The sequence below is a fragment of the Parus major genome, chromosome 5 (genome assembly GCF_001522545.3).
Source record: "Parus major isolate Abel chromosome 5, Parus_major1.1, whole genome shotgun sequence".
Lineage (NCBI taxonomy): Eukaryota > Metazoa > Chordata > Aves > Passeriformes > Paridae > Parus > Parus major.
This window is the reverse complement of record NC_031774.1, coordinates 52,143,938-52,167,171: the sequence shown is the minus strand read 5'-3', so window position 1 is coordinate 52,167,171 and position 23,234 is coordinate 52,143,938. Positions and strand designations below refer to the sequence as shown.

Below are 23,234 nucleotides of genomic sequence, written 5' to 3'. Positions count from 1 at the left end.
TAAGTGACTGGGAAACACAAACTGAGCTTCTAATGCTACATCAAATATCTAGACTGGGATCCTAGTTTATGCCATCTACTGATGGACTACACAGCCAATGAGCAGCTTTTTGACTGAGCTGAAATGTTTAATCTCTGCAGCATTCGCACCTCAGACATGAGGCTGAAGAGCACAGAAGAAACAGCACAGACCAAACAGTCTTACATTTAATCCCATTTGACTCAACTCCCAAAAACAAATGGCTTCTGTAACCAAAACAGAACTATGAAAAAATCATAAGCAACCGCATTTTCAGTTGCAGAACTTAAGCCATCAGTCAGTGAACGTGGACAAAATCACCTAAGCAATGAGGTACTTCTACTACAAAAAGGAGAAAAAGACAGAAACATGGCAGTAATATTTTAAGAGGCTTACCTTCTGGTTAGTTTAGAAGTTAGTTTGCTAAAGAGGTTAGTGGAGCCCCTGGTGCGGGTCTGTGAGAGCGGCGTGGCCTCGTGGGACAGGCTGGGCGAGGCGGGCGGGCCGTTGTAGGTGGCGGTGCGGCGCTCGCGCAGCTGCCCGTGGAACGTGCTCCGGCTGGCCGTTCCTCTGGGGAAACGAATACGGTCAGGGGTGGTCGCACTGCTAATGCTGTGGGTTGAAGCAACGGGAGTTCTCTGATCGGGAATAGTGCTAGGGCAGAAAACAACAAAAAAAAACAATGCTAGAACGCTTTCACACAGGCACTAGGGCTCAGCAGGAAACACAAAACACTACATTCTACAGTAAAGCATAAGCAGACACTTTTATATAGGCCAAGGTTGGAAATACCAACATTATTACAGCACTGTATGGAACCAAAATTTGTAAGAAGTTAGGATTAAGAGGCTGCCGAAACAGAAACCTACATAGGCAGAAAAGTGCAACAGGAGTATCCTGGAAAAGACCAGATAAACCAGGCCTACAATGTTTCACTGAGAAGACTGATAAAAGAATAGATCGGTAAAGTTTCCTCCCAGGAAAGAGAATAGGTAACTTTAGAGTCTCTCCCTCCACATTCTGTACATACATCTTTGAAAGTCTTACTAATTTGAAAGTATCCTACACAAAATTCTCTACAAGCGAACCGCTCCAAGTAGTGAAGTCCTTCAGGATACAGTTAAAGTCTCCCACAAACTTTGACAATAGGGAATGTCCAATACTCCTAACAATAGGAAAAAATTAAGGTTCACTATTGCAGGATTATGTCACAGACAGCCTGACACACCACAAGACAAATGTAAACAAGACTAAAAAAATGAGGAAACACACATCTTGTGGGCAAAATATACTAGAACAATCTAGGACTAAAATTCCACAGCACAAAGTTAAGAAGCAGTGGGTATAAGTTAGTGTCACAACGATTTCTGGTTCTTACATAGGCCTGAAGTTATCTGCGCCATTGTCTATTGGAGGCAACATCATCTTCGTGTGCACAGAGGCTGACATGGACATCGACTTCTGATGTCGCAGCCGAACACTGGAGAAGGATGTGGTACAAACTGAAGCAGGGCTAGCTGCGTAAGCGAACATTTCTGTCAGGCTGCGAGGGGGTTTGGGTTCAGGCAGAGGCAGAAAGAAGAGCATGATGGACCAACAACAAACTACTGCATAGAAAAAAAAAAGCAAACTTTTCCTTCTATTAACTGGTTTATCAAAGAACCCGAACTCTAACAGCCCTCCTCTTCTATGTAAACAGCAGTAACTACTCTACACTCCCCTTAAAAAGCATCCTTACTTACATGGCACTGGACAGCTATAAGTGACCATGCTCTTACCATTAGTTTGCAGTGATACCCTCCTTGAAGTGAAGAACCTGAATAACTCAGAATTCCACGCCAAAGCTCTATTATAAAGCACTAATGTAACTTGTATTGCTCTTAACAGTAAACAATGCATTAAAACCCCCACCAAATGCACTTTCCAAAAGACTCATGATAGCTCCATTACTACAGCAGAATCCTTTGTTTTCAGAATGTATCTATGTAAAAAGAAATCACTGAAAGTTGGACAAGCTGTCAAATCTACATCAGAGACTTCACAGGTACAATCAAAACAAAAAACACCACGATCTTTAACAACTCTGGAGAAGCCAAAAGAAAAAGGCTGCTAATAATAAACCTGTATGTGTAGTAAGGCACTGAACATGCTTGCTGCTTTCTGAAGAAAGAAGAATGACTGTTGAAGAGCATCTTGTATTGCTTTAACCATGAAAATTAAATTCTCCAAATTACCATTGAGGCTTTGAAGGAAAGCAAAGAGCACTGTCTCAGCAGAATGGCCAGTAAGCTGCCAGCTGTATAGTATGTTCAAAACATAGAATTTATTTATGCATTAAATTTATTTATTTATTTAGGCCCAAATACTCTTTGCAGCCTTCACATTATCTAGTAATGATAAGGATAGGAAGAAAGTGAGAAGCCACAAGGTGTTTCGGGCCTTTCAGACTCCACCACCATGTCATTCATCTGAACTTTATTTTAAAAGAAAGACAGCTGTAATTCAGAAATTTTCCTTGAGGTTAAGAAATCAGTAATTCTCAGTGACAGTTTCAAGATACTGCATGTTCACTTCCAAGTAACTTTATAGTTACACACACAAACTCAAGTCCTGTTACTGAATTCTGTACATCAGACTCTGGGGAGGAGAATGCTAGTGCAGCTACAAGTGTCAGCTCACCCACTTCTCAGGCTCGGCTCCCAGAGCACCAGTACAAAACACCACACAGCTCAGACATCTGAACTGCAAGCTGAAGTGCTTAGCAAAACATACTTGGCTTTGGTTTAACTTTTCAGGATCTGAAAAACTTCATCTGAGTCATGCATGCATCTCAACAATGCTGAATCCATCAGAATGACAACTACAAGCACTACTTACAATGAAGCCTTCAACACAGGCCCAACATTTACATTACCCCAGGGTTTTAAGGAATTGTAAGAAAACGAACATTCATCTCAAAACTAATACCCTGAAGTCACGTAATTGGTCACTAATCTCTCAACATCTTCCAGCTCCTTTCCTCTATATTTACTGGAAAAGATAAAGAATCTAGTTTTATGACACAAGGCCCAAGTTTTTAGTCACCTGCCTCCAAAGATGTGACAACTAAAGGTATCAATAAGGGACCTTCTCTTCCTCTGATGCTTTGCTAGAAATCAGCTTCCTTGGATTACTAGCCTGGGAACACAGAACAGTGAACTAACAATCACCAATTAGTGCCGAGGCTTATTAAAAATCTGAAGCTGTTGTAAATCATTTGTGTTACAAATGATTTAAAGCAATTGCCTATCATTATGAAGAGTGTTTCATGAGTCCCCAAGTGCGTTAATTAATGCTCAGGCTTTGGAGGAAAGCCAACAGAGTCGTCTCCAGCAGAATGCCTGTGTCAGCCACACAATGTTAAAGAGAGATGGGAGACTTAGAACTCTTTGCTCCTACCAATCTGGCATGGGTCTTCAAGACTACTTTCTCCAGCATCAGATCTAGTGACTATCGATTCTTTCAAGTTTTTGTACTTTCAGAAATAGTGCCTTCTCAGCATTCAATGTGCAAGATAAAAGCAGAATAAGCAATATTTTAACACTTTCTCTACAGAAAAAAATAGAGATTTTAAATGTGTGCATCTTGCCTTTTATGGTAAGTCTCCCAGGTTTTCACCGGGTCACAGTATCTGACTAGTTATGGAAAATCAAAAATCCAATCTGTAACAAACCATTTACAGCAATCACTCCTGCCAGTAACATTTTCCACCAACAGACATTTCAAAATCTCAGAAGTAATTTTGAACTAAACCTCGGATATGTACAAAGCCCAGGTTCAACTTCAAATCTTATTTTACAGAAGAAAAAATAACAAGTTTCTAGAGTTACTTTCTGCCAAGCTGAGAGTACAATAGCATTAAAGATTAATTCTGAAGAGCCATTCCCATCAATAGCTATGTTGATTTTTCCTGCATTAAAGGTCCCTGCATTTCATGTGACCAGTCAATGCTTTACCCAGTTACAGCAACAAAATACACTCAGATGTAAATTCTGAATTCTGTGCCAAATCACAGTAATTCTGAAACTGTGCCAAAATGAACATGAAGTTTAGTATTGAAGCATTTCAGACAATAAGTCTCCAACTGTAATACAATTAGCAATGCATTCTCATTATCTTTTCTCTTTTTTATCCTCTATAAAAAATAATGAATGCAGTAATCAAAAAATGCATGATGAAAGCTATAAAGACATTTTTTACCTGTGCAAATATAAATTCTCAGACATTTCAAATGACCCAAACAAGGCTAGTTTGTAGAAAAAGCAAATGATATTTAAATATTATATTGACAATAAAAGGTAAATTACACAAGGATAACCAATTACGAATATAAAACACAACTAATATAGTTGTCACATGATACTCAATCTTAACTTTGAGTTTAAGGTCTATATGAGACAAACCAGAAAAACATCAGTTTCCCAAGAAATTCAAAGCTAGGGAAATAAAATTACTTCAAAAAATAGCTCTTTATGAGTATGAACTTACTCCCAAATTAAGGGAGCATCTAAATCTCAAGCACTCCTAGTAAACAATATCTAATAGCTTTTAAAAATGTAATAAAGAAATTATAGAGAAGATATTAGTTTAAGATTGAACAAAAATTGTATTAAACCAAGTAATCAAGTATAAAACTATTATCAAAACTATTATGGAAAGATTCATTTTTTCAAAGAGTGTTTGGAAAGAAAAAAGCTATTAACACATCAGAGAAAGGATGGTGAGCTTTAACCTAAGCAACTTGGTAACATTAACAAAGAGTAACCAATAAAGGCTGAGATAGACACACTAAGAGCCAAATAGCTGTGCTGCACTTCACAAGACAGGTGTCTGCAGGCCCAGCTAGCCAACTACACTTTTGGCAGTCTTCAAACTTATGCTTGACTCTTTCCTTAATCACTTTCCATTGGCAGAAAGCTAGGAGGAAGAGACAGGGTCAAAATCATGTTCTTTATCCCTAGGCTCCAGGAATCAAACAGGGAATAGACAGGCTTTCCATTCAACATCACAATTCCTCAACTGCCGAAAGGAAGGGAAAAATTTTGTGCAAAAAATGGCAGATCTTCTGCCAACTTCAACACAAGTTAGAAAATACATGTTTTCTTCTTACCCTCTACAAAATATCAAAATACTAGGAAGGGGTGGAGAAAATTTGGAAGCATAGAAGAGGGATACACATTTCTTTAAGTACCAGCTATCTGGATGCTCTCCTGGCAAGGGTTAACTACTTAATTGTTACCAGCTTTTGACAGCAATAAAATTCTGAGAAAAAGAGCTGGAAATTAAAATACCTCAGCCAGCCAGGAAATTTGGTGGTATTCCTCCCAATTGCTACTCTATACCTGATATCTACATTCACTATAATATTATTTCTGAAAGCTCTTCACAGGATAGCAGTAGATGTGACCACAGTGCCAACACATATAGTGGTTAGCTCCAGTTCCACTGCATGCTCTACTCTGGATTTCAATCAGAAAATTAAAATGAAATCAGTTATTTCTCTGACTGTTTTCACTCAGAATATGGAGATACCCTGAGGAGGGAAGCAGCTGAGTTCTATAAATCCTGGGAAACAATTAGACTGCCACAGTATCTGCAAGGAACACTATTAGTCCAAGACAATGGCTAATCACCATTTCATCTTTGCTCAGAATAAATTACCTCCTCCCTGAGACTTTGCAGGAAAAATGGTATTTCAAATAATCCCAGTGAAAGAGAGTTTAGAGTGAAATATAAAAAGAGAATGGCTCAAGAAAGATGGACTTTGTAGTCTAACACTAAACAAAGCTCTTCTGCAAGCAAGCTGTTTGACCACAGGGGTTCACAACAGATTTAAGATGAAGGCTGCTACAAATATTTCATGTATTTAACCAGAAATTAGAAACTTCCTTTTACATTCTAAGACTATAAAATTTAATATAGGGAAAAAAAAAACCAAACAAGCCAAACATACTTACAGGTGCTCCATAACCAAAGATCTGTACTCACCTTTCATTAAGAATTACATTAGAATATCACTTATTTTTAATTTAGGCATTACAATTTTTTTTGGAAAGGTGAAGACAAGGGACATACACCATAGGAAGACATTTCATATACCTGTTCTCCTTGCCATTTTGTATCACTGAATGCCTATCAGCAGTGGTTCTTTCACTACAAACATATGTGTTGCGCCGTGTCATTGCTCCAGGGGTAGTATTATTCTACAATTAAAAAACATAGGTTTGTTATTCCCCACAGAAGGCTTTTCAGAGGTTAGTCTGCATATAATTGAAGGCTTTTTACTTAGTGCTAGCTCTACACAGTTCTAAAACTTAAAATAATTAAATAACTTAATATACAAACTCCATCAAGTATTTGCAAGGAATAAGGCAATCAGAAAAAAATAATTCTAACATGTTGTTCTTATATTTCATATTGATGGCTCAAAATTAATATTCCTGAAAGTTTTTAATTAAAAATGTTCTGAATTACAAATTCTGAGTATATACAACATTCTTCTACATCTGGATAGCCTGTGTCTTTATAGCCTACTTTTGAAATACTTTACCACTTGTAGCTTGGAGAATTTTCCTTTAAGTTAAAATCATACCCTTAAACAAGATAGGAAAAGCAAAGACTTAACAAACAAATGTGGTAAAATTCAGTGGGAAGGTAAACATGGACTTTTAAATATTAAGATACTATGAAACACTAGACAAGTTTTAAAAACGGAAGAATAAGAGACGAATTGCAGAGGATTTTAGTAAGACATTTTTTAAAATACACATTTGAATACAAGCATAATACATTGAGGACAAGAGAACCAGGGGAACTTAAACTACAGACCTTACTTTAGAGGGGAGAAAAGAAATAGAATTACTTTGCCTCTGTCTTTACAGAGAAAGAGGGTGGAGATATGCCCAAGTTGGCGGTCAATTTTCCAGGAACGACTGAGAAGCTATAGGTAATTCACAGATAACAGAATTATAAAAAGTTAGATGCAATTACTGTAGGAAAAGCACGGTGGTCCAGACAAACATGCACCCCCAGGTTGTAGAGGAAGTAAAAGCTGGCAAGCCTTTGTATTTTTTCTCCCCACCCCAAGAACAAAACACAGGAAACTGCAAATGGTTGGAAAAGTGGAAAAAAACCTTTAAAAGTTTTCTTTAAAGAAAAGGATCACGGGGCAAAGCAGGAAGCAAAAAAGGCTATAAACTTCAAACATCACTGCTGGGGAAAGTCTTGGAGGAGGCCAGCTTAAGGGAATGACTGGTCAGCACCTGGATAAGCACATGTTGAGTAAGGAGGGCCACTAAGAATCAGGCAGGGGACTTCATGCTCAACTAACCTTTTGGAGCTCTTTGAAGAATTATGCTATGACGGACAAGGGAAACTCAGCGGATTTTAAAAATAGCATTAAGAAAAGGTTTCGCATAAACGGTCACAGGAGAGAGTCATGGCAAGAAGGATTAAAAAAAAAGAAAGGAAAAACTAGTTCAAGCACAAAAGCAGAGTAGCCAAACCTTTTTTGTTTCCGAACCTGAAATAAAACTGTTAAAGTGGAGTGTTCTCAATAACTAGCAAAAGCACCTCCAGTGCCTTAAGGCAAAATATCTGCTATCTAGGGAGTCTCAAGCAACACGTTCCCTGAACTATTTAACCATGAAGCCATCTTGTCTAAGAGACTGCTGACCTGTTTGTTACACATCTTTTTACACAAATGTAAAAACTAAAATGTAACAGTGAAGTGCACTACCTCCTGGTGTTAAAAAGTACAAAGACAAAGGGTTATTTTAGATTAGCAGAACAATTAATTAAGTTGTAAGATGCAAGCAGCTGTCTGAAGGGTTCTCAAGCATTCTTCACTAGATATTCCTTAAGGATAAGCACGTGCCAAGCATCAACAGAAGCCTTCCTGGCCCTTTCTTTGTACTTTATTCCTTACACATGCCTTGTCTTCTTATATGTTTATTTAAAAACCCAACACTGGTTTCTTCTAATTGATTCTTCTAATTTCCTCTGAAATTCATCACTACAAACTCCCTTCTCTTTACTACGCTTGCCAGCAATGAAAGCTGTGCACCTAAGGTGAGGTTTTGTTTATCTGCTATTGGGAGGTCACACTGTGCAGGACACTTCATGGAGGCCTCACAAACCAATGATACAGTGAAATATTGCTTATTAGTATTTTGCAGAGCATTTTGTTCTGTGTTCTGAACATACTAGATGGAGGATGAAGCACTTAAAATACCCAACATTGGTCTTCTGGTGGGAAATAAGCACAATAATCAGTGGCTTCTTTCTTTCTACCTGCTGCCTTTGAATGTGAAATGTTCGTTTCCCTTGAGAAGACATCACATAATATTACAGTATATTGTCATATTGCACATCTAAAAGACAAGACAATGCAATCTCTGTGCTGGACCAGACTTTTAAAACTATGCATTTTCAGGTTTGGGAGTGGACAAGTTGTGGTATTCGTATGTGAAATGAGAGGACTGCAAGGACACGCTTTCCCAGCTCAATCTGAAATGCAGAGATGGAAGCATCAGTATACATTTTTTCCTGTTTGACTCAGATTTCAGAGGTCAGGGGAAGAGATTAAAGCATTTCAAGGTTTCAGATTTCAGTTTTAGCAAGAATAGTCTTGGTATTGGGGCCTTTACACTTTCTAGTGTATGACCTTTCCCTTCATCAGGGAAGCTCTTCAGCTGTGACTTTTTTGTTCAGCCAATCTACAGACTGTTAATCTCTGGACATGACTAAATAGCACAGGTGCACAGCTCTGGAAACTGGTGTGAGCAGCACCCCACACCCTGATGGAACGACAACCCCTAGGTCACGGTTAGCTGCCCAAACTCATCCTCATGGCATCGTCTGCCTTCTTTGCAGGAGGAGCTGACACAGCAAAGCACATGTTGAGACTTGTAAGCACATGCACAAGGTCCAGTCACAGCACCAAGGATGAATTTGTGGCACAGAGTCCTCCTCTTTTCCTAGAGAGAGTCTTGTCTGCACTGCTCAGGCAGGCTATTTCTCATTAAGAGACACCAAAGCAAGGACTAATGAAACACTTCCAAAAAAAGCTTCTGATTTACAACAGTGAACCAATCTATTTAGTTAAGAGCACTAGTATGGTATTTGGCCCTGGATGATTTTCCAAATCTACCACCTGTTCTCCTCTTCCAGTTTTTTTGAAGCTATTCTAAGTGTTCTGGGGTAGCTTTATTCCAATGTTGAGGAAAATTCCAAATTTCTATCTAACAAGCAATTTTTAAAACACAGATACAACAGTTCCTGCTAACCATCCAACATATGTAGCAGGTTTTCATTATTAATTTGGTATTTGCCCAAATAGCTTAAAGATTTTTTGATGTGTACTTGTTCAGCTTGCAGAACTATTTGGTTTACAAGAATTTAGACGCACTGTCAACTTTAGAAGTACAGCTTGGAGCCCCTCACTCCAGTCTCAGACTTAGCTATCTGCTCTACAAGCACAATTCTTATCCTTAAGTGCAGGCTCTTAAGCTTTGTTATTTAATAAGAGTAGCACACAACTGACTAAGGGTCTCCAGTAAGGACTGGTTCTACTGCTTTTGCTGTTCTGTCAAAATAATAATTGTTTTTATAAGGTATTTTTGTATCTCTTCAGTGTTTTTTCATTATATTACAGATTTCAGGACCTCAGTGCTCAGTAAAACAGAAACTTTCTTCACCTCAAACTTTTTCCAGCCTCAGGACAATATGGCAACTCCAATAATTTTTTTCCTCCTAGATGCATGCCAATACTGTAAGAGACAGAATTCCCAACTCAGCTGCAGGAAATGAGTAAAAATTCAGTACTTCCCTTCATTCCCAACAATCAGAAAGCCAAAGTGACATTTTTTGCAGGGGGTGGGAGGAAATGAAAGGAAAAAAAATGGGTTTGAACTGTCTGGTGTGAAAAGCTATGAACAGAGACAATTTTAAACACTAATTATTGAGTGACCTGATAAGTCTGATTTCCTGTTCACCCCCTGGTATCACTGCTAGTAAAAGATCAGCTGGATCAGTTGCACACTGAGCCAGGGAAGCATGAAGTATGGTTATGAGCTGGAATTTTATTTCAGGTACAGCAAGGAATTTTGAATAAGCCTACAGGAATAAATCCCCAGTATTTGGGAGTGGCACAGAATAGCAGATGAAAAGATACTGAATGTAAAGTATGTTGTATCTGTGACACAAATCTTTTGAATAAGGCACCATACGATATCAAGTGAAGTCCCATGTAGGAGAAAACTGATCTGATCATCCTACAATGGTAGGATATTGAGATTCAATAGCTAAGAACCATCTTTTAAGAAAAAAACAAATCTGAATGGTTTCTGGACTGATCAAGAACAAAGGGAAACTGTGGAGGACCACAAAAATCAAAGAAGGGTCCCCTAAAATCCTGAGTTCTTGTTCACATTTATGAGTAACAGCTGCTACAGCAGAAGATGTGTTTTTCCAAGGAAACTCTTGGGCTGATATCCTTGAGCCAAGTCTCTACTAGCCACTGAGCCAACTGACAATACAGGGCCAATAAAGTAAAAAGTCTAATTTCACTTCTTTTGCTTCAGAATGTCATGCAGCTCAGGAAGTTATGCTCTCATTTGTTGTAAGTAATGGTGCTGAATATTATGACCAAAGAAATATGAAAGCTTTGTGGGATAAGTTAAAAAAAAAAAAAAAAGAAAAAAAAAAGTTCTGTTGCAAGTTGAACTAGTTGAATAAAGGACTGAGAACTTTTTTCTTCTGAAAAGGATGAAGTTTTTCAATACAAAATCCCAAAGTTTTAGAAATTAAATGTCACAAGACTGAAGCATTATGTGAAAACAGATTTCCAACTTTGCTTTTGAGGGAGGAACCACAGAGAACACAAGTTAAAGCCAAACTGAACAAAGGATTTTCTTTCTTTTGGCACACTGCCTATTGCTAAACCATGTACATTCACTACTTTTGCTCCTTGGAATGTTTTTCTTGTAGTTTAGAGACAGGTGGGGGAAGCCCACAAGGACATAAGCCAGGCACACTGCTTTTGAATACAGGCTGAAATACACCTTTGAAGAGTTTTTAGAACTATATTTCTTTGGTAATCTTAACAATGTAACTAGGACTTAAAATAGCATGTTTGAGGACAAAGATTAGGTGTCTCCATATACATGTGAAACTATAAAACAGGATAACAAATCCAGATTTCATTCTTCTGCACAGAGGCTACAGAGGAATAGTTGATATATATCTTGTTTACCAAGAGCTACTAATGCTAATTATGCTAATTATGAATACTGACTACTTCAAGACTATTAAGAGGTAACTTGAATAGCTGACATTGCAAGGGAAAAATACCTACATTTACTCTTGATAAATGAAAAATAATATCAGCACCACCAATAAATCAGAGGTTTTACACTTTTTTTATGCCTCAAAATAAATTAATGGTTTTGATAAATAAAAGTTTCTACTTACACTAGGGACAGCCGAACTTTTCTTACGTTCAGGAATATCAGCCTTATTGGGATTGCTGGCATTTCCAAGCATTGGGCTAGCTGGTGCAATTCCTCTTCCTGCAACAGCACTACTACTGGATTTTCTTGACTGAATTCCTTCCTCTTTGAGGTCACTGTCTGTAGTACTAGTCTGGCTTCTTTTGGGATATGCCACTACTGAGGGGATGGACGGTCCAGCTTAAAAAACAAACAAAAGAAACAGGAAAAGGGTTTTTCTTAGAAGTTCAGTAACTATTTTTTATCACAATGGAAATGTATTCACGCATGAGAACCAACACAGTTAACACTGGGAATCAGAGTTGCAAAAAGATAATTAAATTATTGAAACAGATGTATTTCAGGAAACAGTAGAATATTATGAAAAACAAAAACCTTGCAAGGTGAAGGTGCTACTTGATTTACATGAAAGTTTCAAGAATTTCATTGTTTTCACATTTGGCTTGCTAGAACAACACTTTAGAGTCATCTTAAAGACACTTAACAAGTAACTGACTCATTCAAACCAGACCATCCCTCATTAGCCCAGTGCTGCCATACATTGTTTGAGCCAATTTCCGAAGAGAGGCAGCTGGTGACACAACCCTGGGGCACCAGCAGCACTGATGGCTCTTGGGCTGTGCTCCTGCAAGGGCCAGAAGTGGCAGCAGTTCACACCAGCCTCCCCACGTGTGCCAGGAACAGACAACTGCTCCCAACACCTGAGAATGAGGAAGGCTTTTCAAAAGTGCCAAGCTTCCTCTTGCTTTAACAGCCTCTTGGACACTGGCTAAGGTCAGTGGGATGTGTCAGGATTGTTTTTTGACATCTCATACCTCTGAAGAGGATACATCAAGTTACACCAACATTTTAGCTAAACGTTTTAATAAGAATTACTCAAAAAGTGTATGTATGTATATACACAAAGAATACATGTAAGTACATAAACATAGAATAGGTAGCTCAAACATGTTTTACAAGTACCAAAACCACCAGTAATTGTCATCCCAGAAGACTCCCCAAGGAAAGCAACCTCTGAATGCAGAGAGTGTAGGCCTAAACCGGGATTCCTTTCATGAGTTAAGTGTCTGGGCAGGAGGATGTTTAAGACATTTAGAAAATCCTAATATACGATACTGCACTCGCATTAAGCAGAAGAGTTATAAGTTTGTCAGAGTCATTGTTCTTTAGAAATTGAATTCCTGCAGGACAACCAAGTGACACTACCCTCAGGAAACAGGAAACCAGAAATATTGGCAAACTGACATTTCTTCAAGTTTTAGACACAAGCTGACCTACTAGTGTCAAAAGAAAACAAAAGCTGAACAGACATACAAGAGCATGGGGGAGGAGTGCTGTGCTTTTCATGAAAAAGGGGGTTGCAACATTCTCTTCAATTTGTGTAACAAGACTTTGCCAGCACAGTCAGGAATGTAAGGGACAACACAAGGCAGAACAAGAGAAGTTGGTGTATTCAGTGTTGTCTAAAAGCTCTTTTGAAGGCTTTATAACAAAACCAATTAAAAAAAATCAGTTATTTACTGAAATATTTAACCACCATGCTGTGAACTGTGCTGTTGTCATCCTCCTTACACTTGGGGGATGGAGGCAAATGCAGAAACCGAGGAGAACTGGAAGTCACTGTACTCTCCAACACTGAAAATGAGAAATGCTCACCGTGATCACTGTACCGCCGCTGTTTCTGGCTAGAAGATATGCTTCTCTGAACTTTGTGATGAGGAGATTGTCCAGTGCTATTATTAAGATCACTACTTGGCCTAACTTTGGCAAGTGAAAGATTGCTGCTGGAGCTTGAATCACTTGCATCCAACTACAATACAAACGAGAGCATTAAAACAAGGAGTTCAGACAAAATAAATGAAAATTTCCCCCGCATTCTGGGAGCAGGAACAGGGAGGTGGAAGATGGCTCTGCTACATGGGAGATAAGTGATGGCATGGGCAGTTGCTTAGAGGTCCCCCCTTCTTTAAGAGCGTTGCACAACTGTCTTAGGTAAAACTCAGCAGAATTTACAGCTCCTCAAAGGATAATAAGTAAAGAAAATCCATTTGTCCTTTCAGAACTCTCCCCTCAGAGTTCTCCAACATTTTAAAAGGAAGAGTGGATAGACTTTGTAGAGGCCACCACACCAACTCCTCCAGGAAAGGAACCAAGAGCATCTTACTGATGCTGAGCCCTCTCAGCATCATATTGAAAGGTAATCTACAATGCAAGAACTTTTTCAGGTTGTTCAGTCCTGCTCCTTGGTTCTCTTAAAGTAGTTACAGCTGGCACACTCAAACCTGAGCTCCTAGACTAGCCAGGACAGTAACTGCATACAAAATCTTTCAGAGGAGCTGCTGAGCAAACACAGCAGTTCTGGAGAGTCTGAAGGCAAGAGTTTAAAATCAGGTGAGAAAAAATCTGATTAATTTGGACTGCTGATGCACAGAACAACATGACTTCAAGTGCAAAGGATTTTTGTGGAGGAATGTAATGCCTAAGTAACTGACTTAATTTTTGCTCCTAACTCTGCTAAGGACACTTTCTGATTTCCTTCTTTGCAGTTTTAAGCATGGTACTTACCTCTGATGACTTCCTTCCTAGCAGTAAGTATGTAGCTGTGATTTCATCATACTTCATTTTACTAAGAGATTCTCGAATTTCTTCTTGAGAATATCCCATTCCTACCATAATATCTAAAACCAAGCAGACATTCTGTAAGTAACTGAAACTCTGATGTTCAGGCTGGATGAGTGTTAAAGAGAAAGGATGGAACATTTAAAGAATTAAAACAGAATTTGAGAACATAAACCTGATCAAGTATTAGTTTTAAAGGATTAGTTACTTTTTCCAAATGTTAAACAAATACAGAGTGGTGGTAGTTTGCATCAAGCAGTGTCCTACTCTGGAAAGTACTCAATTACCTATTCTTTTCTGGTCCGAGATGTCTAGTTCTGGTTCAACAAAAGGTTTAAGTTCATCCTCCTCATGCCCTGCATTGATCCACCTGTCCTTCATGATTTGCTATGAAAAAAAATAAAAAATTTGTTAGTACAGTACATTTAACAGCAAAGAAAATCAGCTGTGGGAAGAACAACTTCTTTATGCAACAAACACTAATGTCTTTCCTAGTTTTTATTTTCCAGAACATTTCCAGCACCTATTGCTTTGGCCCAATGAGGAGAACCAACTATGCACATCAAGCCAAGTTTCTCCCCAGTCAGCTGCATTCCAGCTCACAGCTGAGAGCCAAAAGCCTGCAACGCTGACCAGGAGCAGCGTGACAACTTTGACATGTCTTGGAATTCCAAGCTCCACCAAATAAGTCCATGGAAGCCCTGTTTTGGTCTTTCCTCCTTCAGGATGGTACAAAAGACAACTACAGCAGCCAATACCTCCAGTTCACAACTTGAAATGTGGAAAACAATGGTGGATCATCCATTAATGCAGGAATCCACAAGCTAACCACCAAGAAAAGTTATATGACACAGAAAGTGACACATTGATTTTGAAAGTAACTGGAGTCAGGAGTGTTACAACCCCAGTAAATAGTACCTTTGAAGAGTCATGTGCTTTCATCAACAATCCCACCTCAAAAGCCCACTCCAAATATGCACAGGAACAGTATGGAAATAATAAGTTACAGCTCAAAAATGCAGTTTGCAAAATATATGGAGCTTTCTGATGAACCTCATTTGTGCAATTACCTCTAGAGTGCCTCTTTTTGTTGGGTTTAGCACCAGGAAACGTTTGAGGAGGTTTTCACAGTCTGTGGACATGTAGAAAGGAATCCTGTATTTTCCCCTTAGCACTCTTTCTCTAAGTTCCTTGGTAAGAGAACAAGAACAGACAGTAAGTTGTAAGCAGCAAGTCACTTAAAATATTAGATAAAATATGGCTAACACAGTCTACAAAAAGCTACCTTTAAGTTCTGTCCATCGAAGGGAAGAGATCCACTCACAAGAGTATAAAGAATAACACCTAAACTCCAAACATCTACTTCAGGTCCGTCATACTTCTTCCCTTGAAAGAGCTCTGGAGCAGCATATGGTGGGCTGCCACAAAAGGTGTCCAGTTTATTTCCAACTGTAAACTCATTGCTAAAACCAAAGTCAGCTATTTTAATGTTCATATCTGCATCTAGCAATAGATTTTCAGCCTGGAAGAGAAAGAATGGTTTGTGAAATGAATAAAATACTTGATTTAGAATGCTATTGGTTGCAAATATTTATCAAAACTTGCTATAACATGTGTAAATAAATAAATAAAACACAAAGCTCAGTATAAGCTGTATTTTATAAACAATAAAAGTTGCATCCACACATACAGACACTGACACACATACACTGCACACACTTTTTCCTACTCACCTTGAGATCTCTATGAACAATATGCTTTTGATGGCAATACTGCACTGCAGATACTATCTGGATAGAAAACAAGCCAAATTATGTAAGTGACATCTCAAAGAAGCAGGAGCTTTAATCAAAGATTTCAACATTTATTACGGAAGTCGACATGAAATTATCCAGTCAGAGCTACATAACCAACTCCTACAGTGACCAGTATATTTGGGAAAAAGCTGCTGAATAACTTTGATGTTATTTGATCTATTTGCTTTCTCCTATACTTGAGCGAGGATTTTGTTTTTCCTGTGGGGCTAATTATAGACCAGTAGAAGCAATGACTTTCAGAAAGGTTACTGAAGTATTTCCATTCCAATACTGTATACAGCTATAAAAGCTTTCCCCCTAGACTGAGGTTTTCCAGGCCCTCTCCAAAGGTGATTTTTCATGCCACGCTGGAGAGAAAAGGGTAAGAAATGGGCTTTGATTACTTGAGAAACTACTGGGAAACAGCCTGTTTGTTAAAATTTATGCAATGAGAAACAACTATGCATCTGACAGAGATCTGCTGTCTAAGTGCATATGGGTTAGTGTATTTTGTATACCATAGCAAACTCAATGGAAAATCTCTCTTATGTCTCTCAAGCGTAATGGAATCATTTCTTCCATCGTAATTTCCAAATATCATGAAGTTTTCCTGCTTTATATAGCAAACCATATAAGCTATTTACACAGTGCAGTGCCATAGTACATTGCTTCTTACACTCATAAGCATTGCTGCAGAACTTCACATGTATGGAAAAGCTGGATAAAGCATTATTATTACATGACAAGAAATGCAGTCAGATTAATTTTGTCATGCATGCATGGTCAGAATTGAGGCATATGTCATGGCTTCTTAAAATAAGTGAACTGCACATAAAAATAGTAACCGCATTTAAATAAATGTATTTTCAGTCTTCATTCAACAGTAAGAATACTTCCCCAGCAGAAAGATGAGGTAGCATTACTGTTACAAGAAAATAACTCAAGATCAGATCACAAGTTTAGTGCAAGGATCTTCCTGTACTGGTAAGGTGCAAAGGTTTTCTCCCTCAGCATTTAGAGCACATGAAATGTATTGGAAGGTTCTTGGTAGGTCAAGTAACTGATGCCCCAGTAGACTTTCTATTTGAAACTTAAGCACAAAAGTGATCTTTGTGCCCTGTAATACTGAATCACTCAGATGCAAAACGTCACCTTAGAAACCAAGCAGATGGTGGAAAGCTCTATTTCCATTCCCTACACCTTCAGTCTGGTTTTGCTTTTTCCTTTATGTACTGGCTCCCTCTTTCAGACTCCAAGTTCAGCTTTTTACAGTTACTGAAACTGCCAAAGTGCTCCCATGCCAACCACTTGTCCCATCCTTTTGGTTTCCCTTCCTTTTCTCTCTGCTACCATTACCTCAGTGCCAGTCACAAGCTCACTCAGCAGGGGCTTCCAATGCTGACAGCATGACAAACACCTCAGGCTTTATTCAGGATTGCAGAGACACAGCACTATTACCACTCATTCCTGAACTGCTTTGTTGTGACTGCCTAAGAGCAGAAGGTCGAGCAGATGATCAATCAGTAGTTTCCTCTGGAAATGCTTTTGAACTCCTCTGCATTGCAACAGGATGGCACAGAGACTGAGAAGTGAGTCCAATCCACATGAAGTGAAATAATGCAATGTGTAGGACATTAATAATTGAAGAGTAGAAGTCATAACTGAATGAAAAATAGCACAAAGCAAGGCTGCACCAGACTGAAACCCTTGTCTTCCATCTTCCATCACTGTTTCCACTGACAGCTCCCTCGCTTCCTAATCTTCTTGTGTGAGGAATTATCTGACATTTGGCAGGTGAAGAGGGGAAAAAGTATCTGAGCTTTTTTCTAGAAGTAATAATTGGAGCATTGAAAAACTTTTCTAAAGAGTGACTTTAAAAATCTGTATAGATAGAGGTTTTGAAGAAGTTCTCTCTAGGTAGAAGAACCATTCTCTAAAAGGATTAAATGACAAAAGGTTAAATGACCTCTCAAGGCCCCTTCCACACTGCTAAGAGCATTCTGTTGCTTTACTGGAACACACCAATAAGATTTTGCATTTTGTGGATTTTATAATTTCCTAAGGTCTGTCCTAACATCTACTAGCATTAAGAATTCTAAACTGCTTCAGCAGGGAAACAGTGAGAAGCCTGAAAAAGGCCAGATTTTTTTTTCTTGTAGAAAAGAGAGGGAAATAATACACACAAATTTAAGGAGACTTGCTGCTCTGCATCAGATTTTTCTGTGGAAAAAGGATGAAACTGAACCAGAACTGCCTGGAAGTCTGTAATGGGGAAGAAGAATAAGGTGACATTAAGAATGCAAAACATTCTCAATTTGAATTTCTCACACATGGCTACACAAAAGGAGTCTGAAATGGAGAACTGTATAGCACAGTTGTATTTTTAGACTTTGTACCTTCTCCTGTGCTCCTTGTCAAGTGCAACTGGAATTATATGATTACTGTCTTTTACATTCTATTTCCCTGCTAAAAACCTTACATATGTTTAACAAAATGGACTAAAAATTGTTCCTTTTTATCTTTAACAAGCAAAGAAGGGAGAATTACCAAATTCTGCTCTTTGCCTGCTAGAGAGGAAGTGTCTCCTCAGACAAAACAAGTGTTTGATCCAGAAATCACATCTACTGAAAGAAGAAACGTGATCTGAAAATAAGATATCATACAACCTATTCTAAGAAGTAATCTCAATATCATCGCACAACTGTTTTTTTCAGTTTAGAAGGAGCCACTGTTTGCTAAAACAATTAACAAATTTAAAAAAAAAAAGACTATTATGTCATAAGTCTCTATCTAACAGAGAACAGCTGCATTGCATCAGATAAAAGGTCTGCAGAGTGCATTCTTCCTCCAACAATGACCAAAAGCTATACAAAGCTATCCAGGACTACAGTAAGGTGAAATGAATAGTTTTATAACCTGTGAACCCAGCAAGATCTAGTTGCCTTGTTTCCTTTGACACTGTCCCTCAGCCTGAGCTTTAGTATCTAATAAATTGCCAAGCTCTCATCAAAGTTACCTGACTTTCATCCAGCACAAATGCTTTCCTCTCTAGCAAAGCCCAATCAGCTTGTGCTACGGTTTCTCTCCTCTGCTTATTTCTAGGGTTCTCTCTTTTTTTCCCAGTAACTGAGGCTTTTGAAGCTTTCAAGAACCCCCTTTCTTTGAGATCAAGGTCCTCTAAAACTGGATGAGCTCAGCAGCCAGGAAATCAGCTGCTGGGGGAGGACAGAGCACAGCTGTCTGCACCAGAAGACTTGCAAGAAAAAACTGAAAAGCGTATTCCAGTGCATACAAGTGAGGCCATCTATATATCTTTATAAGCAGCATTTATTCTACTGAAATAAAAAACAAAAATAACAAAATCATCAGGCTGAGAGTACATAAACTCAATTCTTGATGGGTCAAATACCCAGCTCAGCAGGTAACTCCCTCTTAAAATCTTTTCCTCTACATTTCTTTTTGAAAATGAAGCTACATATATCCTGTACTACCCAAATTATCCCATAAGATTAAGCACTAAGTGTACCTGTAAAACATGTTTGATCTGTTTCTGTAAGCTTTCACTTGAAGGGGAGTAAAACTGTTAGAAAAAGATGGGTATTTATTGAAGAAGCATGCAATTTTAATGTAATTACTGCAAGATCTTTTTCCACATAGCTCCTGTTGAAATAAATTGAGGACTGAGAGCAGAGGGTCTAGCAGTAGAAGTTTCCAATATTCACATTTGAGAGAGAACAGTCAGTCCTCTCAGGTTACTCTGAAGCTCTTCAAGTGATATTACAAAGGCAACAGCCAGGGATTTAGAAGAGATGGCTCAAGTGGGAATGACTGTTTCACATCCTACCACTTCTACTCCCAACACAGCACAGAAGCATAAACCAGAAACCTTCAATCACAAAGGAAAGCTCTCTACCTACCAGAACATCAAAGTGAAAGCAGCAGCTTTAAAAAGACATGTAAGACTTTGCTGAAGAGTAAGAGAAGTTTTCCTTACTGTCAAGCTGCATAACTCCAATAATCACAAATGATTTCTGTGGAGATGGAAGTCTGCAGCTGCTTTTGGGTGGTTTGGTTTGTTTGGTGGTGGTGGTTTTGGTGTGGGTTTTTTCCCCAAAAAAGATTAAAAAGGGTAAATACAAGCTTTAATAAGATGAGAGAAAACAAAGTCATTGATTTAGTTCCTGGTAGTCTCATATCTTACATCACATTTCTTTTATGTATGGCTACGTTAAGAAGTGAAACCATCAGAGCCTCCCCTTCCAACAAGGAAACTGACTGATACATCACTGCCACGATCCAGCAGTTTAAAACCCCTACATACCATTCAAAAAACCACTCTTGTCCCTGCTCATTATTTTCAAGAGTCATTAAGCTGGAGCATTATTTTGACATTTAGTATTTTTCACAACATTACCGAGGTTATCCAAGTGAACAAAGGGAATAGACATTTACAAATTTCAGCACAAGAGTAGAGAACAAGTGTGTAAGACTGGTCAGATCTGAAACTCTAGATGCTACAAGAGCAGTCATTTGGATTTAAATTAGTTATGCAAAAATATTTGGTTGTGTTCAGTACTGCTTTACTGTAGAATGGAAATGCCTTTTGCAGACCAATGAATTTCCAACATCTTGGAAGGGCTAGCTTATTTATCATAAAGAAAACTAAACTAACAAGTCTAGAAATTACTTTTCTGTGACTTTTTAGAATTACTAAACAATATCTTCTCATGTAAGCAGATGAGAGTGAATGGATCCCTACCACACACACCATCTGCATTTTGAAAGTGGTCTGTTTGTAGCCTGTTACATTTGAACAACTTCCAAAATGTTACAGACCTGCTGAGCTAAGGACATATGAAATCAGCCCAGAGGAAATGCATTTTGGAATGGAATACACTTCCAAACCAAGCAGTCTCTGTGTTCTGGCACTCCTGCACACCCTGGCACTGAGCACTAAGGAAACCAGCACCACTGAACAGACTACTGACTCCTTCAAAGTACTGCTGTGACCTAAGTTTTTTCTTACTCAGAGCTACAAGCCCACAACATGCTGAACACTGCTGTAAGTCAAATGCAAAGGACAGCTGTTTTACTTGTTTCAGCATTAAAAACAGGGGTGAGGGGAAAGCTGACATACAGGAATGTTATACATACCTGTCTAAATTTAGCTCTAGCCTCCTTTTCCTTCATTCTTCCATGTGCAACCAGATAGTCAAACACCTCCCCTACAATTCAATAACAAGATATATTAATGCCAATTTCAGAATGTGGAGATTCCTCTCCAGCAGTTGCCCACAACAGCTTCACCAGAATGACTGCACAAAGTTTATGATTACAGGGCAGCTCAAGAGAACAAGGCACAACTGCTGTGCAATTTACTATACCATCACCTCTTTTACAAGAGAATAATGAGTGACTGGATATACACAAAGGAAACCATTTCCTTCCAATTACTTAGGATAGAAACTGAGCAGCATACTTCTGTTTTGTAAACAAATATGACATCTACCCCTTCACAGACTTTCTCACAAGAGTTTCTTTTGCTTCAGAAAAGAAAAAAAGGCTTCATATATGAGAACAGTTGATGATGTTTGCAAATGCCATCATACCAACACTAGATTTTAATTTGCACATGTGTATAAAATGGTTCTAAACAAAATCTGAAACCTTAGCTTCAAGATAAGCTTGGAAGAGGTTCCAAGGAGGGTCAAAAAGAATGAGCACAGCAGGACACACTGATAGAATCCCTCACACAACCATCATACCTTTTAAATACACTGAACAAGCCCACTGTTGTATGGCTGGATATAACTAAAGATTACTGAAGATCTACTGTGTTTCAGTTTTTCCTCTCTTTTATCAATGCAGTCATTTTAGAGCAGGTCAATACAGACTACAATGTTTGAGCTTTAGGTGCAGGCCACTGGCCCATGAAACACAGACATGTTAGTGAAAGCATGGGAGATTTTCTTTACTAAAAACCAACAGTCATGAACATAAGAACTACAAACATAATAGTAACAGTTTCTAAAAGTCCTCACTAGTATGCAAAAAACATAAAAACTTCAGAAGTGGTTCAAATATTTAAACATTCTCTACTGAGCAAAGAAACATGGTTTTGTAGACAGCCACCTCACAAGGGAAGAGCTGAGTAATATCATATTTATTTTTTTAAAAGATGCAACTCCACCAGATTGCAATAAAAAAAAGGAGTCACACTGCAGGAGAAGTAAAAACTGAGCCATCTGAGGGAATGTCAGGGCTTCCTATAAAATAGTCTTCCCTCTGCAGTGTATTCTTTAATACTAAACTCAGATCTAACTCTCTCAGCTGTATTTCACAGCTGTTTCTTAAAAACCTTGAAGCAGCAAACCTGAACACTTCTTCATAATTCAGGGAAAAAGACAGCACAGGGAAAGAATTATCCCAAATTTATGTGAAGCATTGCAGCTGTAGAAATAATGTCTTTCATCCTGCAGCTAGAGTTCATGCTCATCATGATGACCTCTACCTTGATACAGAGAAAATAGGGAAACTGATGCCTGCCACTGTGATTACAAGCCATTCCTGTCTTGCAGAGCATGGCACATCAAAAGGTGCTGCTCTTGGCCTCTGATATACATTAAGTACAGTGTGGTACTTACCTCTCCCTTATCACCCTACAAAAGGTCCTCACTCTTTTAGAGAACCACTGGCCTTTCTACCTCCTAGAAGCCAATCACTAGATGGCAATAAGACTTCACTTTTAAATCTAGTACTATCAAACAACACAGAGATGTCTCCCCAAACATCTGTACTAGTCAATATTTTAATGGTATAATAAAATACTCTGTTCCTTTTTAAGCAAATCTTGGCTGAGCATTTAGGATGCTGCTGGAAGAAAACACAGGTAGACAGAGAATCCTGCTTTATTTGTTGCAATTAATTAAACTTCACATAATCTAATGTAAGAGTCTGAATTCAACACTGATTTTCAGAGAAAAAAGTCTCCTTCCTAAACTGAAAGAAAAGCTTCAACTGTTTGAGATTCCCAGATGCTGGTGCTCAAGGGTCACACTGACAATCTGAGTGATATTAAGTTCTAGCCAGGAAGAAGTATCTTAAGCCTGAATACCTTAATTCTGGCTCTGGTGAAAATATCTGACACTGCATGATGTGCATTTTTCCATCCCCTCTACAATCAGGAAGAGCATTTAAGCTCCTCCTAAAATGGCATAAGGCTAAGTCTAACAATCCTTGACAGTAGAAGGCC

The 23,234-nt window shown here is 38.5% G+C and overlaps 1 protein-coding gene across 14 annotated transcripts in view; it reads right to left on the bottom strand.

Moving 5' to 3' along the window:
- MARK3 (microtubule affinity regulating kinase 3) overlaps positions 1 to 23,234 on the bottom strand; it is a 61,598-nt gene that overhangs the window by 11,218 nt on the left and 27,146 nt on the right. For 6 of the 14 annotated variants that reach the window (XM_015630515.3, XM_015630519.3, XM_015630517.3 and 3 more), the window contains 11 exons: positions 21,137 to 21,207; positions 15,920 to 15,976; positions 15,472 to 15,708; positions 15,257 to 15,376; positions 14,474 to 14,573; positions 14,133 to 14,245; positions 13,224 to 13,377; positions 11,530 to 11,747; positions 6,157 to 6,260; positions 1,397 to 1,561; positions 415 to 672 (listed from right to left, as the gene is read on the bottom strand). In XM_015630515.3, coding sequence (XP_015486001.1) covers positions 415 to 672; positions 1,397 to 1,561; positions 6,157 to 6,260; positions 11,530 to 11,747; positions 13,224 to 13,377; positions 14,133 to 14,245; positions 14,474 to 14,573; positions 15,257 to 15,376; positions 15,472 to 15,708; positions 15,920 to 15,976; positions 21,137 to 21,207 — 1,597 coding nt within the window. The remainder of the gene's footprint in view (positions 1 to 414; positions 673 to 1,396; positions 1,562 to 6,156; positions 6,261 to 11,529; positions 11,748 to 13,223; positions 13,378 to 14,132; positions 14,246 to 14,473; positions 14,574 to 15,256; positions 15,377 to 15,471; positions 15,709 to 15,919; positions 15,977 to 21,136; positions 21,208 to 23,234) is intronic. The other 8 variants (XM_015630522.3, XM_015630524.3, XM_015630523.3 and 5 more) reach the window with 4 other exon arrangements.